Genomic DNA, 15,305 nt, shown 5'->3' on the forward strand with positions numbered 1-15,305 from the left:
CAAACCATTTCTGTAATGCATGCAATTTTTAATGCTTATCCACGACTTATCAATGAAGGGAGATATTTCAATTGTTTTCGAATAGTTCTTGTAATTCTACCTTTACTTTCTCTCCGTTATTGTTATTTTGAAGAACGTTACTTGAACTAGACTTTCATGATTTTATGCATTATTGATGTGGAATATAATAATGATACTTAACAAAGTACATGTTCATATAATAAATAGTAGAAATACACGTTTAAGCTAGATGAACAACAAATATATATGTCTACATTTTGTTTGGTTATCATTGGTTTGTACATGAAAAGAACACAGTGAATGCAATCATTCAGAAAAGTGAAAGAAAAGGGAAAACAAAATTATGTGCTTCTTTAAATATTTATTTTGTTTCCTTTTTATTCATATTTCTCCCCATAACTATCTATTATGCAATGTTTACATTTTTTTCCCAGATTTTTTTTGTATAAAATTTTTACTAACCTATAGCAACACAAGTGGTCCTCCAATCTCGCTCAATAATAAAATCCTATCAATTCTTATCCTTTTTTTCCTGCTTTCCTTTTCATTTTTATGGAAATCATCAAAACAAGTAAGAATAAAAAATTGTAAAATTATATTTTTCGAATAAATAAGTATAACACATTTACATCATCTGTACAAGTTTGATTTACAAAAATTATAAATAAAATAAACTATACACTCCACATCACACCCGCTAATGCCCTAACTTGCCCCCAGTCCCACAACCCCGACCGTGGACCTCCCTTCTCGATCTCCTGCGGTAGACTCTCTGAATATCTGGCTCCCCCAATCGTAAATATGTATCCTGTGGAGCCTGTGAGTGTGACCCCCCTTCTACTGCATGTGCTGCCCCTGATCCTGTCTATGGCGGAAGATCAGATACTGCTGTGAGCTGTGAAACTCCATCATCTGGTGCAACTATATCACGATTTGCAGCTGGAGCTCGACCTCTGCCTCTGCCCGTACCCCGACCTCGGCCGCGACGTCCGCCACGACCAAAACCCCGGCCTTTCCCCCGCGCTCTGAAGGGGGCTCAATATGGGCCTCAGCGTCAACGTGGGAGATGTCAGTGAGAACTGCATTATGTGTACTCATGGTCGTGATCGAATTGTCTGGTGGTGGTAACTGGGTGGGTGGGGTAACAACGTCATGCATGTATCGGGGCGGTGTCTAATCAGGGTCAGGCACATAAGGTATGCCAGTATGCTGCGTAGGAAGTACGTTGAGGGAATCTGCAGATATGTATGGGGTAGTATGTGATGGGGTGACTGATGTCGAAGGAGCTGATGTGGCAGGCGTTGAAGTGAAAGGCGCTGATGTGGACGGCGCTGATGTGTTTGGAGCAGTTGTTGAAGTGTGTACACCGTAGTGGTCGTAATGCAAATGATCTCCCCGATGGGCAAGCTGGAATGCCTGGTACAATAACTCCTGGATCTCTGCAATGGCCTGCAAGGCATGCTGTCCATCACGTCTCAAATGGGCGTCCTCAGCCAAGTGAAACGACCTCCTAGCTCCAGCCACCTGAACAAACATTCAGACGTATTATTAGGCTACAGTTGACTGAAAGTAAATCAAGTATAATTTTAATAATTATCTGACACATAATATGATACTCACCAATGCCTCAAGATAAGGCCCAACTCCCTGATATCCAGACTCAGATACGTGGCTCGGATTCTCGACTAGTAGGTGTGTATTTCGCCGATACCACAACATGTAAGGGTCGGAAGAGGGGATCACCTCATCGCTGTAGTTAGCCTGTACAATACTGTCCTGGCGGGCATCCCACAACTGTATATAGGGCATATAAAATAGATGCCAGTCAGTGCCAGCTCGGCCACGCCTATCAGTGACGTGCAACTGCCACTCAGTGTCGAACCGATCCGGCACGGACTGCACCCGACCAAACTGTCGGAGGACACGATGAGGGAGATGCCACTCAACCACGTCAAAACAAATAAGTGGCACTCTCACCATTCATATCTCCTGACCCAATCGGCAGTAGTCGGGGAGCGTACCGAGGAGCCCAGTGTAAGGCTGCCAGATAAACTACAATGACGACAAATAAATTAAATTTTGCTCGTGAACTCAAAACATATACAATTAAAAAGACAACTAAAACGCAATCAAAAAATTTCATACCTCGCTCTCGATCATCCGGTCCAGCTAGTCTCTATAAACTACCACTACATGGATCGAGATGACCTCGTGGCCCATGTCAACCTTCCACCGGCTACCTCGTGGTCCGATGGGCAACTGCATGTCCCCCTCACCCATAGAAAGCTCACCAGGACCAACCAGTTGCCACCTAGACGGGGCAATGCGAATCAATCTCTCCCATGCCCAAATCTACAATAGTTTGAACACAATTACAATACTAATATATGACATACAATATGAATTGACATGTAATAAAATTCTTACTAACCTGTAGCAACACAAGTGGTCCTCCAATCTCCCTCGTACCCACCTGAGCTGCTCGACATAGCATCCTATACAACCATGCCAGAGCCGCACTACCCCAGCTGTACTGCCCAATCTCCTCAATGTCTCTCAACAATGGCAAGTACATCAGCTTGAGCAGGTTCTGTGACTTATCAAGGAGAAGTACCCCCCCAATAAGCCACAGAATATATGCTCGGGTATGCTGCTGTACCAACTCATCTGGAGCATGATCTGGAAGATGAGCAAAATGCTCGGCCAGCCACCTCACCCTCACTCTACCTGCTTGTAAATCTGCTGGTGTAGGTACTACTCTCAATAGCTCAGCACATAGGGCTATCCACTGCTCCATCGCGAAAGGTGGGTCAACTCCAGTAACTGCTCGGCCATCAATCCGAAAACCATATAGGACGGATACGTCCTGCAACGTGACGGTGGCCTCCTCGATCGGGAAATGGAATGTATGAGTCTCTGTGCGCCACCTCTCGACGAGAGTAGTGATGAGTGCGTGGTCCAGTCGAATGTGCCCGATACGATACACACCATAGAATCCTGCGCGTAATACATACTGTACGACTCTATGGTCCAACGGATGCTCCCACAATCCAGAATCTGCCCGACGGCATGTCAACACGGTACGTGCCTCATCCTGCACAACAGAATGACCAATTTAAATAATAGCATTATCACGAAATATACAACAAAATGCAATGTAATTGTAAGCGTAAAGTTCAACAAACGTTATTGCATACCGGACGGTCCCACATACTGTCAGCCCGATGTGCCTGTCTGAACAGTGGAACCTCCTCAGGTACATGTGCCATGAAGCCTGTACAACTGAAATATAAGATCATCCATATCAAAATTTCATTTAATCATAACATAATAACAGAAAAACTGTAATTATTGATTTTGTACTTAACGATTTAAAATACAATGAAGTAAATCTTATGGGTTCGAGAAAAGACAAATTTATGTGCCACTTATATGGAAGTAATTCGATATTAATGATTACATTTATGGCATATTTGACAAAACTTAAATATTGATTTTGTAATGCTAAAAGTTTGAATAAATTATAAATTTTGCAAATTACATATAAAATTTTGTAATTGTGAACAATGACTGCAGCATTCCAATTTTTAAAATTTTAATTTATAATAGGTTAATTTTTTTAAAATTTGTAAATTTTTTAAATTATAAAATGTGAACAATGATCGCAGCATTCGATATTAAATTTATTCAAAAATATGAAATTTTGAAATGGTAGAAGAACTATGTGATTAAGTATAGAATTTTGTAATACACATTTCGAATCAAGTACACAGTGAAAAAGTAGTACACATTTTCAATAAATTATACAAGTTTGAATAAATTATACATATTTTCAATTTTGCATTACACATTTTTTAATCAAGTACACACTTTGTAATACACATTTTAAATGTACAACCCCGTTTACAAATAAAGAATTTAAAAATACATAATTAAATGATCTATTACAAGTAAAGAATTTCAAAATGATATATTGCAACATGTAAGTATTACATAGTCTTCATCAACCAAGTCGCGCCGGACATGTTCGCCTGTCATGACCTGTCTGGTGGCACTCACTGCAACGAGCTGTCAAACGCCTGTCTAATATATCTATCTCATTCGGAATACGAACCATAGATGTACGATCCCGTTTTACTTCTCGCAGACGAAGTTCATTAGGCATTAAGGTTCACTACGGATCATCCCAATAATCTTGATGCGGTATTGGATTGAATTTAGTTTCCCAAACCCTCATGTATACAGGAAGCCTATATACTAGATCAACGTACTAGAATGGATTGTCACCGCATTCAGACATTACAGCAAGCATATGGGAACATGGATAGTGTCTTATCTCATATTTCCCACAACTGCACGTGGGTTGATTCATCCGCACAATCTGTCTATTGCGACCTCGTCCACGGCGAAAAGATGTTTGCACCTCAAATACACGACGGGGCCTATAAGACAATATTGATACAAACTAATCAAGTTCATGTTTTTAGGTGTAATTAACTTAACAACATAATAATAACAATTTTTTCACATTACAAACTAACCTGTCATACGATATCAACTGGAAAGTATTTCCCTTTGCGATACCCTCCCTGATAGTTTTTTGCATCTCTCTAGGGTATTGGAACTCATTGCGTACATCTGTTTCAGCTTGGGCTCCCATCTCGTGTTTTCAAAACACATTTTGAACAAAAATTCAAAACTAGCACTCACTCTTCTTTGTCACAGACACTCACACTCACTCTCTCTATCTGTCTCCCTGACACACACACCCACAACACTCGCATGAAACATATATAATTTTTAATATATATAAAATTTATTTTATAAAATTCAGAACAATTAATTTTTTTTATTTTAATTTTTCTTTTGAAATAATTTATTTTTCCAATTAATTTTATTTTTTTTTCAATGAATTTTTTTTCAAAGGCGGGGGAATAACTGTCATAAACAGAAACCTCAGGGGTATCAGTGTAATTTACCTAAATAAAAAAATTACATTTTAAGAATTAAAGTAAAAAAATAATCATTTTATATAGTTGATTACTATTTGCTATTATCAATTATTATATATATATATATATATATATATATATTTAATATTGGTCTGAATTTTACAAAATAAAATTTCTATATATTAAAAATTATATATGTTTGATATGAGTGTGTGTTGTGGATGTGTGTATCAGAGAGAGGGATAGAAAGAGTGTTTGTGAGTGTCTGTGACAAACAAGAATGAGTGCTGGTTTTGAATTTTTTGTTGAATTTTTACATTTTGCTTAAAAGTGGTTATTATCCACGGGTCAACAGTAAAACCGTGGTTTGCAACCACGTTTTCTGAAGATAAAAAGAATTACTTAACAAAAGCATGGTTATGCATAAATCAAATTTCGTTAATCAGATTTACTTTAAAAAAATAATTACTTAAAAATTTATGTGTAAATAAAATTTCCTTAAAAGCGTGATTTGTAACCACATTTTGTTAATTAAAAGTGTGGATTGTACCACGCTTTTAAGATTTTACAAATTGTCCGCGGGAGGGCCACAAAAACAGTGAAAGCGTGATTTGTAACCGCGTTTTAACTTAGTTCATGAATTCTATCCAAACTAAGCCTACTTTGGGAAATAAATTACTATTTTGCCTTAATTTGGGAAAAACTCCTAATTTGGACAATGATTTAATCGTACGCATGTAAATGGTAACAATTTTAAAAACACTTATTTTGAGGATATTATTTCCCAATCTTGATCTATTCAGACATTAGTATTTCGATAAACTAGAAAGATATATCAATAATTTTGAATATGAAGACATTATGAAGATTGTTCTTTTATTTTTCTGTTCATATAATTTTATAGTATAATTTGTATCAAGTATTGTATTTATTTAGTGTGATTGGATAAAAGTAGACAAGTCATACAAAAATCTTAAATCATAGTGTAACTTTTTCTATGAAATTATTATTTTTTTCATTGAGTTGAAATAACTCCACTGATTTTGTATGATTTGTTCTTAATTTTTATTTCAAACATTGTTCACGTAATTTTTTAAAACTGGTGGTCCAATTAGTGAGATTTATGGACAATTAAAGAGAAGTTATTTTTATTTGCTCAAGCTTCTGCCAATAGGGACCTTAATGACAAAGTTATTTGGTAGGTTATTTCGTATGAGATTATTCCCTAACTTAGGGAAATAACCTCATACGAAATAACGTAGTAAATAACTTAGGGAAATAACATAAATAAACAATAAGTCAATTGGATAAAAATAAGTTATTTACGACTTTGTTCGAATTTAATTCAATTTATTACAATTATTAAAAACTTATGAAAAATGCATATATGAGCAATATGTGTCCCTCTTTAAGAGCAAATTTATAAACTTTACAAATTTATTGAGTTAAAATCAACTAACTTAGTAATTATTTTTCGTTAAAAATCCAAATGTCTTTATTTATTAGACCAAATTACATGTAGAGATGCCACCATGTTATGGGTCAAAATTGAATTAATTAAAAGTATAAGAATAAAAATGACATAAGAAGTAAAATTCACAAACTACTAATATAATTTATCCTAAATTTAAAATTAAAAAAAATGTTAAAAAATCAGCACTAAACAGTGGGTTGTGCCAACTTTTGTACTTATTTTTTTTAACTTATCAAACTTATTCAAGTTTTTTTAACAAATATGAATTCCATTTTTTTTTCCACCTAAACCCATTCGCTATAATTGAATTACACAGGATGGGTTGTTTCAAACTTGCTTTTCTTTCATTTTTAATAAGTTTTTCCTTTGGCCAAAAAATATGGTTGGTGGTTACTATTCAAAAGAGGAAAAAAATTGCAGGTTTCAATTAAAAAAAAGTCGTAAAAAGTTAAAATTTAATTGAATAAACATAATGCAGGTGCATAGAGAATAAGTCAATTGGATAATTCAAGTGGGTAAAAATTATTGAGAATGAGTCATTTTATAAATTAAATATTTTAATTTTTTCAAACATAATTCTTAAACAAATAAATTTTTTTTACATCAAATGTTTTGATAATAGCATTCTCCATAACGACTTGAAAGGCCTCTTTTGGCAAAGAGGTAAAAAGTAATTTTTTTACTTCTAATTTTTTGTGGATCAAATTTTTTTACCTCTAATGTTTTGGTAATTTTTTTGTGGGTCAATTCTAAAAAGTCATTTATTTATATCAAATTTTTTGACTTATAATGTTTTGGTAATTTTTTGGGAAAGAGGTAAAAAGGCATTTTGGGTTTCACTCAGACTATTCGCGATGAAGGACACGACCACCCTCTCACAATTGAAAATTTTTTGCCTCTTTCCCTTTAATTTTCTCCTCATTTTCTTTTGACTGAACTTACTTTTCTTTTATGCCAAACATCCCCTTATACTTTCCATAATAGGGAAATAAAAAATGATATAATGATCAGTTGGATCTATGGACTCCGGATAAGTAGTACTAAACTAACCATGACAACTTTAAACATAGTTCCTTGTAATTCAATTTTGTATGACACTGATATATATTATATGATTCTATTTTATTTTTTTTTAATATATCGTAAATATTGTTAGGCTGTGCTTAATTTATTGGAATGAAAATAAAAGGAAATGGCATGATTATTCCTTAAATATGTTTTGATTAAAAAGAAAAATTTGTGAAAAGTGAAAGTGAAAGTGAAAGAAAAAAAAAATAATAATTTGGAAATTTTTAAAGAAAGGAATAGAAAATTTTGAAATTTTAATTATAGATAATTTTTATATAGACAAAATTAGATTTTCTTGTGTTTTGCCATGTTTTTTTTCCAAGAAATTATAAAGTTAATTACGATAATAATATACAAGAAAATTATTATTATTGTAGATAATTATTTATTCATTATGTAAAACTTATTTGTTCCTAAAAAAAATCATATAACATTATTAAAAAAATTTAACTTATCATAAATTCTTAAACCCTAATTTTCTAAACCATAATCCTCATTTCTGATTTCACAATTTAAAACCCTAACCCTAATTGAAAAATGATTTCACATTCATCAATTCAAAACCCTAACCGTAATTGAAAAACTATTTCACATTCATCAGTTCAAAACCCTAATTCAAAACCAAAACCCTCATTTCTGATTTCACATTCAATAGAAAACCATAACCCTCATTTTCTCATTTCAAACATAATATCTAAATTTTTCTAAACAGATTCAACATTCAACAGATTTCAAATTCAACAGATGTTACATTGAACAGAAATCTGATTTCACATTCAACAGATTTCACAATTATAAACATATTTAAGATAAATATAAACCATTCAACATTCACATTCAACAGATTTTTAAACAGATTTCACAAATATAAACCCTAACCCTTATTTAAGATTTAAGATTTCACATTCAACAGATTTCTAAATAGATTTCACAAATATAAACCCTAACCCTAATTTATTATTTCTGATTTGACAACATTTTCACATTCATGAACCCTATTCTACCAACATTACACGAAATACCAAAATAATGAATCTAATATAAAACACCAAAGTTGGCCAAAAAGTGCCTGAAATTGTAAAATTATTGGGTATGGTATGGTATGGTATGGTTTAATTTTAAAATGTCCAATTGCCGAAAATTGTAAAATGTCCAAATGCCCCAAATTGGCTTTCATTTTTTAAGTTTAATTGGGTATGGTTTAAAAAAAATTGTAATCAAATTAAATTATTAAAATTATTCAACCAATTTGACCCAAATCATTTAGGATTTTGTTTTCTCTACGTTTTTACATAATTTGTTCCTAAAAAAAATCATATAACATTATCAAAAAAATTTAACTTATTATAAATTTGTTAAACCCTAATTTTTGAAACCATAACTCTCATTTTTTATTTCACAATTTAAAACCCTAACCGTAATTGAAAAATGATTTCACATTTATCAATTCAAAACCCTAATTCAAAACCAAAACCCTCATTTCTTATTTCACGTTCAATCGAAAACCATAACCCTCATTTTCTCATTTGAAACATAATATTTAAATTTTTCTAAACTTCAGGTTCATTCAATATATTTCACATTCAATAGATGCCATAAATGTAATCCTAATTTCTCAAATTTCACATATACATTAACCAGATTAAGAGAGTATTTTTAAATCAGATTAGGGTTTTAACCATGGAACGATTATGGCATTTTTATAATTCATTTAGGATGAATTTAGAGTATTTTTATGGCATATGTAACAAAAATCTGATTCAATTCGAAGTTAATGTTAAATGTTAGATTTAACCATAGAACGATTTAGAACCACATTCATGAACCCTATTCTACCAACATTATACCCACTTTCACAACCACAAAAAACACAACAAAGTAGATCAAGAGAGAGAGACAGAAGGTATACCAACGAGAGAGAGGACAAAGAGCAGAAAGGGAGCTCGTGCACAATGAGAGAGAGAGAAAGTAGTAAGAGCGAGAGAGAGAGAGAGAGAGTAGTAAGAGCGAGAGAGACGAGGCTGAGCGAGAGAGAGAGCAGGAGCGAACTGTGTTATCTAAGAAGCGTGATTGCAAATGACGGGGCTGGGGATGGTATATATCAGTTCTAAAAGCGTGGTTACAAACCACGAGTTCACTTAAAAAAATTGTATAAAAAGCGTGGTTCACAACCATGATTTTAGCAAAAAACATTTTGGCCAAAAAGTGTGGTTCGAAACAACGAGTTCAGAAGAAATTTTTTTTTTCATAAAAGCGTGGTTTAGTATAGCGAGTTCAGAAGATTTTTTTTTTTTGGATAAAGCGTGGTTTAGAACAGCGAGTTCAGAAGAAAAAAAAATTAATTAAAAGCGCCTTTTGTAACCGCGATTTCTTAATCAAAAGTGCGTTTTGTAACCACGATTTTAACACTTTCCAAATCCCACGCGAGACAGGCGCATAAATGTTGAAATCGTGGTTGTGAACCACGATTTAGCCTATTTTGGAAATTCTTTCAAAACTAGGCTTCGTTTGGGAATTGATTTATATTTTGGCTTATTTAGGGAAATTCCCCTAGAGATTTGGTCAATTTCAATCCAAACTCTGTTTGGTTATTAGTTTTTAAATTAAATTTTGAGTTTTTAATTTATATTTTTTAATGTTTTAATCATTTTTTTTATAGATCTAATCTAAATGTTTTCAAAAAATAAAATATTTGTAAAGAATTCTTTAAAAAAATTAATAAATATAAAAAATACAAAAATGTACTAAAATTTTTTATTTTTTATTTTATAATATTTACTGCTTTTTTAAATGAGTTTTGAAATCAATTGCTCCTTTCTTTAAAGTTAGGAGTGTAGAAGAGAATACTACGGGGTGGTTTGGGATGTTCTAAATAAGTGCACTTTTTGACTTTTTATAAAAAGATGTGTAAAAAAATAGAGATGAGATGTTGATTGATGTGACCCAAAAAAGATAAAAATATGGACTAAAATAGTGTATGCCAAACAATCCCTAAGCCTTCATTTGGCATTGAGTCTTTTAGCTAGTTTTTTTGTGATAAGACTTTTTTAGCCTGACTTTTTTAGCCTTGTTTGATTTGGCTTTTTTGATTTTTTTTGAGTGAAAAAATGTAATAATTATGGTTTGAATGTGAAATTTTATCTTATTAACTTATATAGGAGTCTTTTGAGAAACTGGTAAAAATCCAGTTTTCAATTTTTTGCCCATTTTAGGTCATATCACTTCTCACATAACTTACCCACAAAAAAACAAAATAAACTAAAATAACCAAAAAACTAATTTTTTACCAACTTCTCAAAACACCCCATAGTTAATTTTATCTTTTTGTATTTATATAGCCAAAGATTTGTAGCCAAACAAGCTCTAAAGAGATAAGTTCATAGATAAATGTAACAGACAACATGATAATATATTATACATTTGAATTATATAATAAGAGAATATGTGTTATCTCAAGTCTAATCTGACTTGACATTGAGCTTATCTAATCATATCAAAACATGCCTATTTAAACCAACAAATATGGACTATTAATATTTTATTTTTGTCTTTAAGAAATATTCAATTATTTAGAATCTTTTAATTATTGTTTAAATTTAAACGTTCATAAATTTTAATAGTAAAAATAATTTTTTAACAAATTTTTTACTTTAAAGGCCTTAGAAAAAAGCATATATATACACTCTTTTCATTTTTTGTTTTCTATAAATTTTTTACTTTATTTTATAGCTAAAATAATATAAAATTATGATTAATATTCTATAAACAGGCAGGTCAGACTAGGCTAGCCTAAATATCCTTATTTCAATCCCAACTTCAATATTAAATGGGTACAAAATCTCATATTAGTCTGATCCTATAGATTAAATAGTTTTGAAAAATTTGCCGGTAAATCTCATATGGAGGAATTGTAATCCATTTAATCCTATGAGATTCTTATGATCCGATTAGTCCCATCTATTTTGGTAAGGTGAATTTCATATATTGTAGGGATTTTTACCAACCGATCATAATAATTGAATCTATTACCTATTAGGTCCTAAGTTTCTATCTCATGCACCAGGAAATCTTGTTATATTTTTTGTATCCCAATTTTTCGACTGCTACTAGTTGGTAAAAATCCATATTTAAATGATCCTAAACACTTTCTAAATCTTTAATTGTTTATAATTGAGAGGGTGATTTGTGACCTGGAGTTGGGCCGAGGCAACGGCCGAACAGGTTGAGAGCCTAACGGTGCATGGGGCCGAGATGATCGACTATCCGCCTAGAGATGGGCTGCCAGAACTTGGGTCGGGCAGAACTTGGGCCAAGTGTGAGCCGCCCCGGACCAAAAAGAAACTCGGCAAGGTAGTGCTCGGTTGGACCGAGCTGCCTGATCAGGGGATGGCTAAAGCCAGATAGGCTGAGTGACCGGCGCCCTGAAAGGCGTGGTCAACCGAGGAGACCGTTTGATCGGCAGGAAGGCCGACCAAAGGAGGTGCCCAGGCTAGGCTCTGCCGAGATGCCGCCTAGCCCGGTCCTCCTTGTGTTTATCCAGTGAGGTGCTTGGGTATGAAGCATAGCATGGCCATGGTAGAGCAGCTCGGCTGCCGAGCTCCAGCTGTGAAGTCAGGCAGTTGAGATTAGGTGATGTTCAGCAAGGTTTATGCTGACAGATGGGATAGCGGAGCCACGTGTAAGGAGATGACTGGGAGTAGATACGGGGCACAGAGGGTATATAAGCATGTCTGCGCCCCCCAGACGCGACAGATGAACACTTTGTAAGGATTTTCTTACACTAAAACACCTCCCCCTCTCTCTCTCTCTCTGTCCTAAGGTGTGTGCTAACTTGATCATCGGAGGGTTTTTCCGGCCACACACCGCCGGGTAGCTCACCATTCTTTGCACGCAGGTGATCGGACATAAACGGAGCTTGGAAGAAAGGAGTACGGGCTTGCCGGAATATTTGCTCCCCGTATAATTGGCGCCGTCTGTGGGAATCTTGACAGACAAAACCTTATCTTCCAGGTTCATCTGATCGCCGTCCATGGCGAACAACGATGAGTTTCCATTGTCTGCCATAGATGGAGCTACCCCAGAGTTCACCCGAAGGAGAGAAGGCCCTCTCGCCATCCATCCAATGGCGGACTTGGGGACGCCCACCGGCGGACAGTCAGGAGACGCGCGGGACAAGGGCGGAAGAAGTCACGGACATTCACGGAGTCCAGACGGTCACCGGCGGAGGAGAGACTCACACGCCAGGCGACTGGAAAGTAAGTTGAGAGATCAAGATGCTGTCATCCGGCGAATGGCGGCGGAGATGGAGGATCTCAAGAGGCATGTCAAAGGGAAGGGTGTAGTTGGAGTGGGAGACCACCGTGAGCGCATACCATCCCGCCGTTCAGGTGGTCAGAGTCAGCGACGTACTCAGTCCATATCCATTACCAGAAGTTACCAGGTTGGTGATTCCGACGCGGGTGCAGAGAAGTCTAGCGCGTAAGACAGCACCTACAAACCCTCACGTCCGGCGGCGACGTTGAGGTACTCTTACTCTGCTCAGTTAGAGGATTTACGGGCGGTCTTAAAGGAGCGGGCTCGCCGGCGCGAAGCACAGAGAATACCTGCCTTCCAGCGGCTATCCTACGGGGTTCACGCCAGCGAGGAGGTCGGAATGCCTCCACCCCGCCAAGCAGTGCCACTTTTCGAAGATACAGACTTGGCTAGGCTGAGTGCCACCCCTTTTTCCCTGGATATAGAAACAACACCGCTTCCGGTAGGCTTCCACCAACCTAAGTTCACACTTTACGACGGAAAGACCGATCCACACATGCATGTGAGCCACTTCCGACAGGTTATGGCCGGACATAGGCGCAATGACGGACTTATGTGCCTAATCTTCCCGTCAAGTTTAGGTGAGCTGGGCTTAAAGTGGTTCGAGAGGTTGTCGGAAGGGAGCATACAAAGGTGGCATCAGTTGGCCGAGGCGTTTGTTACACGCTTCAAAACCAACACAAAGACACCAAAGGAAGTCGACCATTTGCTAAGTGTCAAGATGGAACCGAGCGACACACTGAAGGTATACAACTCAAGGTACTGGGAAACCTTCAACGAGATCTTGGACTGCCCGGTCAACCTTGCAATCACGCAATACAAGCGTGGTCTCCCGGTCGGACATAGACTGCGAGACTCGCTTACCATGCACCAGCCGACCTCTATGGGCCAGCTCATGTAGCGCATCAATGAGCACATCTGAGTAGAGGATGACGCGTCAGCCTCTACCGTGAAGGCCACTCCAGTAGCAACGGACAAGAAGACATCAGGCAAAGTGCACGTAGTTGGGCAAGAGTCCAGCCGCTCAGGTGACCGAGCAGAGGAATCGGACCGTGGTTCGAATCGTAAGAGCTGGGGTAGAGGACGTCGGAATGACCGGGATGGCTACCCCCGAGATGATGTAGCGGACGCAAACAGAAGGATGAAGGCAAGGACTGGCATAACCACGGTCTTCAAGATTCCAATCTATCGCATACTTAGTGAAATCCGAGACGAGGAGTATGTCCGGTTTCCTGCTAAGTTGGGCGATGGACAAAAGGGCTATAATCCGCGGTATCGTTGCACGTTCCACCGGGAGAGAGGCCACCGGACTGAGGATTGTTTGCCTTTGCGGCAGCACTTGGAAGAGCTGGTTGCGGCCGGGCATCTAGACCTTTACATTGATGGCGGCGTGAAGCCGAATCAGGCTCCGGTCGATCCCAGGGGACAGGATGACCGAGACGCACCACCATAAGGAGTTATTAATGTCATCCACGGCATCGTGGAACCGGAGCGTGCCTGCGAACTCCGGGGCATGATAAAAAAGGCAGAGCATATGAGGGAAGTTTTGTCGGTACAGCCTGCCATCAAAAGGGGGAAGACTGAAGAAAAAGACGTGATTAGTTTCACCTCGAGAGATCTAGAGCGCATCCAGACGCCGCACAACGATGCCCTAGTAGTAACACTACGCGTCAAGGACTTTGATGTTAAGCGGATCTTGATCGATCAGGGAAGCTCGGTTGAGATCATGTACTATGATGCGTTCAAGCAGCTTAAACTCTGGGAGACAGACTTGGCTCCGGCAACTTCGCCACTGGTCGGATTCAACTCGCAACCAGAGTGGCCTTTGGGAAAGATTATCCTGCCGGTCAAAGCGGGACCCGTGGTCAAACAAGTTGAGTTTTGGGTGCTGCAAGTGCCTTCGACGTACAACCTTATCCTTGGAAGGGGATGGCTACACGCCATGCAAGCCGTGGCATCAACTTTTCACCAAGTAATGAGATTTCCCTCGGCCATGGGGGTAATCGAGGAGATTTGGGGCGATCAGGTCATGTCCAAGCAGTGCTTCGTGGCGGTCAATGGGAGCCGGGCTGCCAAAGGATTCGTTCAGATGATTGAGGGACCGGAGGATCTGGATGTCTTGGATGATGTGGGCACCGAGGCCGAAGACAAGGCAGTTGAGGAATTGGTTGAGGTGCGAATTGATACAGAACAGCCGGACAAGTTCTTCTTGCTCGGCTCAAGTCTCACGGCCATAGAGAGAACCGAGATGGTTGAGTTTTTGGTGGCCAACATCGAAGTCTTTGCATGGTCGCCTTACGACATGCCTGGCCTCGATCCAAGTTTTATCTGTCATCACCTCAACGTCTTCCCTAGAGCAAAGCCAGTCATCCACCAAACAAGGAGATCGGCACTGCATCACGCCGAGGTAGTTGCGGAGGAGGTGAAGAACCTGCTTGAGGCACAAGCAATCCAAGAAGTGCACTACCCTCGGTGGA

At 37.5% G+C, this 15,305-nt stretch overlaps 1 protein-coding gene across 1 annotated transcript; it reads right to left on the minus strand.

Annotated features, from left to right (window-relative positions):
• Window positions 1-2,567: 2,567 nt before the first annotated feature.
• On the minus strand, window positions 2,568-4,681 carry LOC145814433 (serine/threonine-protein phosphatase 7 long form homolog). The gene is made up of 4 exons (XM_082911242.1): window positions 4,563-4,681; window positions 3,219-3,303; window positions 2,749-3,115; window positions 2,568-2,611 (listed from the first exon to the last, which is right to left on the minus strand). Exons 1-4 carry the CDS (start codon window positions 4,679-4,681, stop codon window positions 2,568-2,570), a joined length of 615 nt encoding a protein of 204 aa, XP_082767368.1.
• Between the last annotated feature and the right edge of the window lie 10,624 nt (window positions 4,682-15,305).

This window comes from Camellia sinensis, chromosome 2 (genome assembly GCF_055761805.1).
Source record: "Camellia sinensis isolate YWXY chromosome 2, ASM5576180v1, whole genome shotgun sequence".
NCBI lineage: Eukaryota > Viridiplantae > Streptophyta > Magnoliopsida > Ericales > Theaceae > Camellia > Camellia sinensis.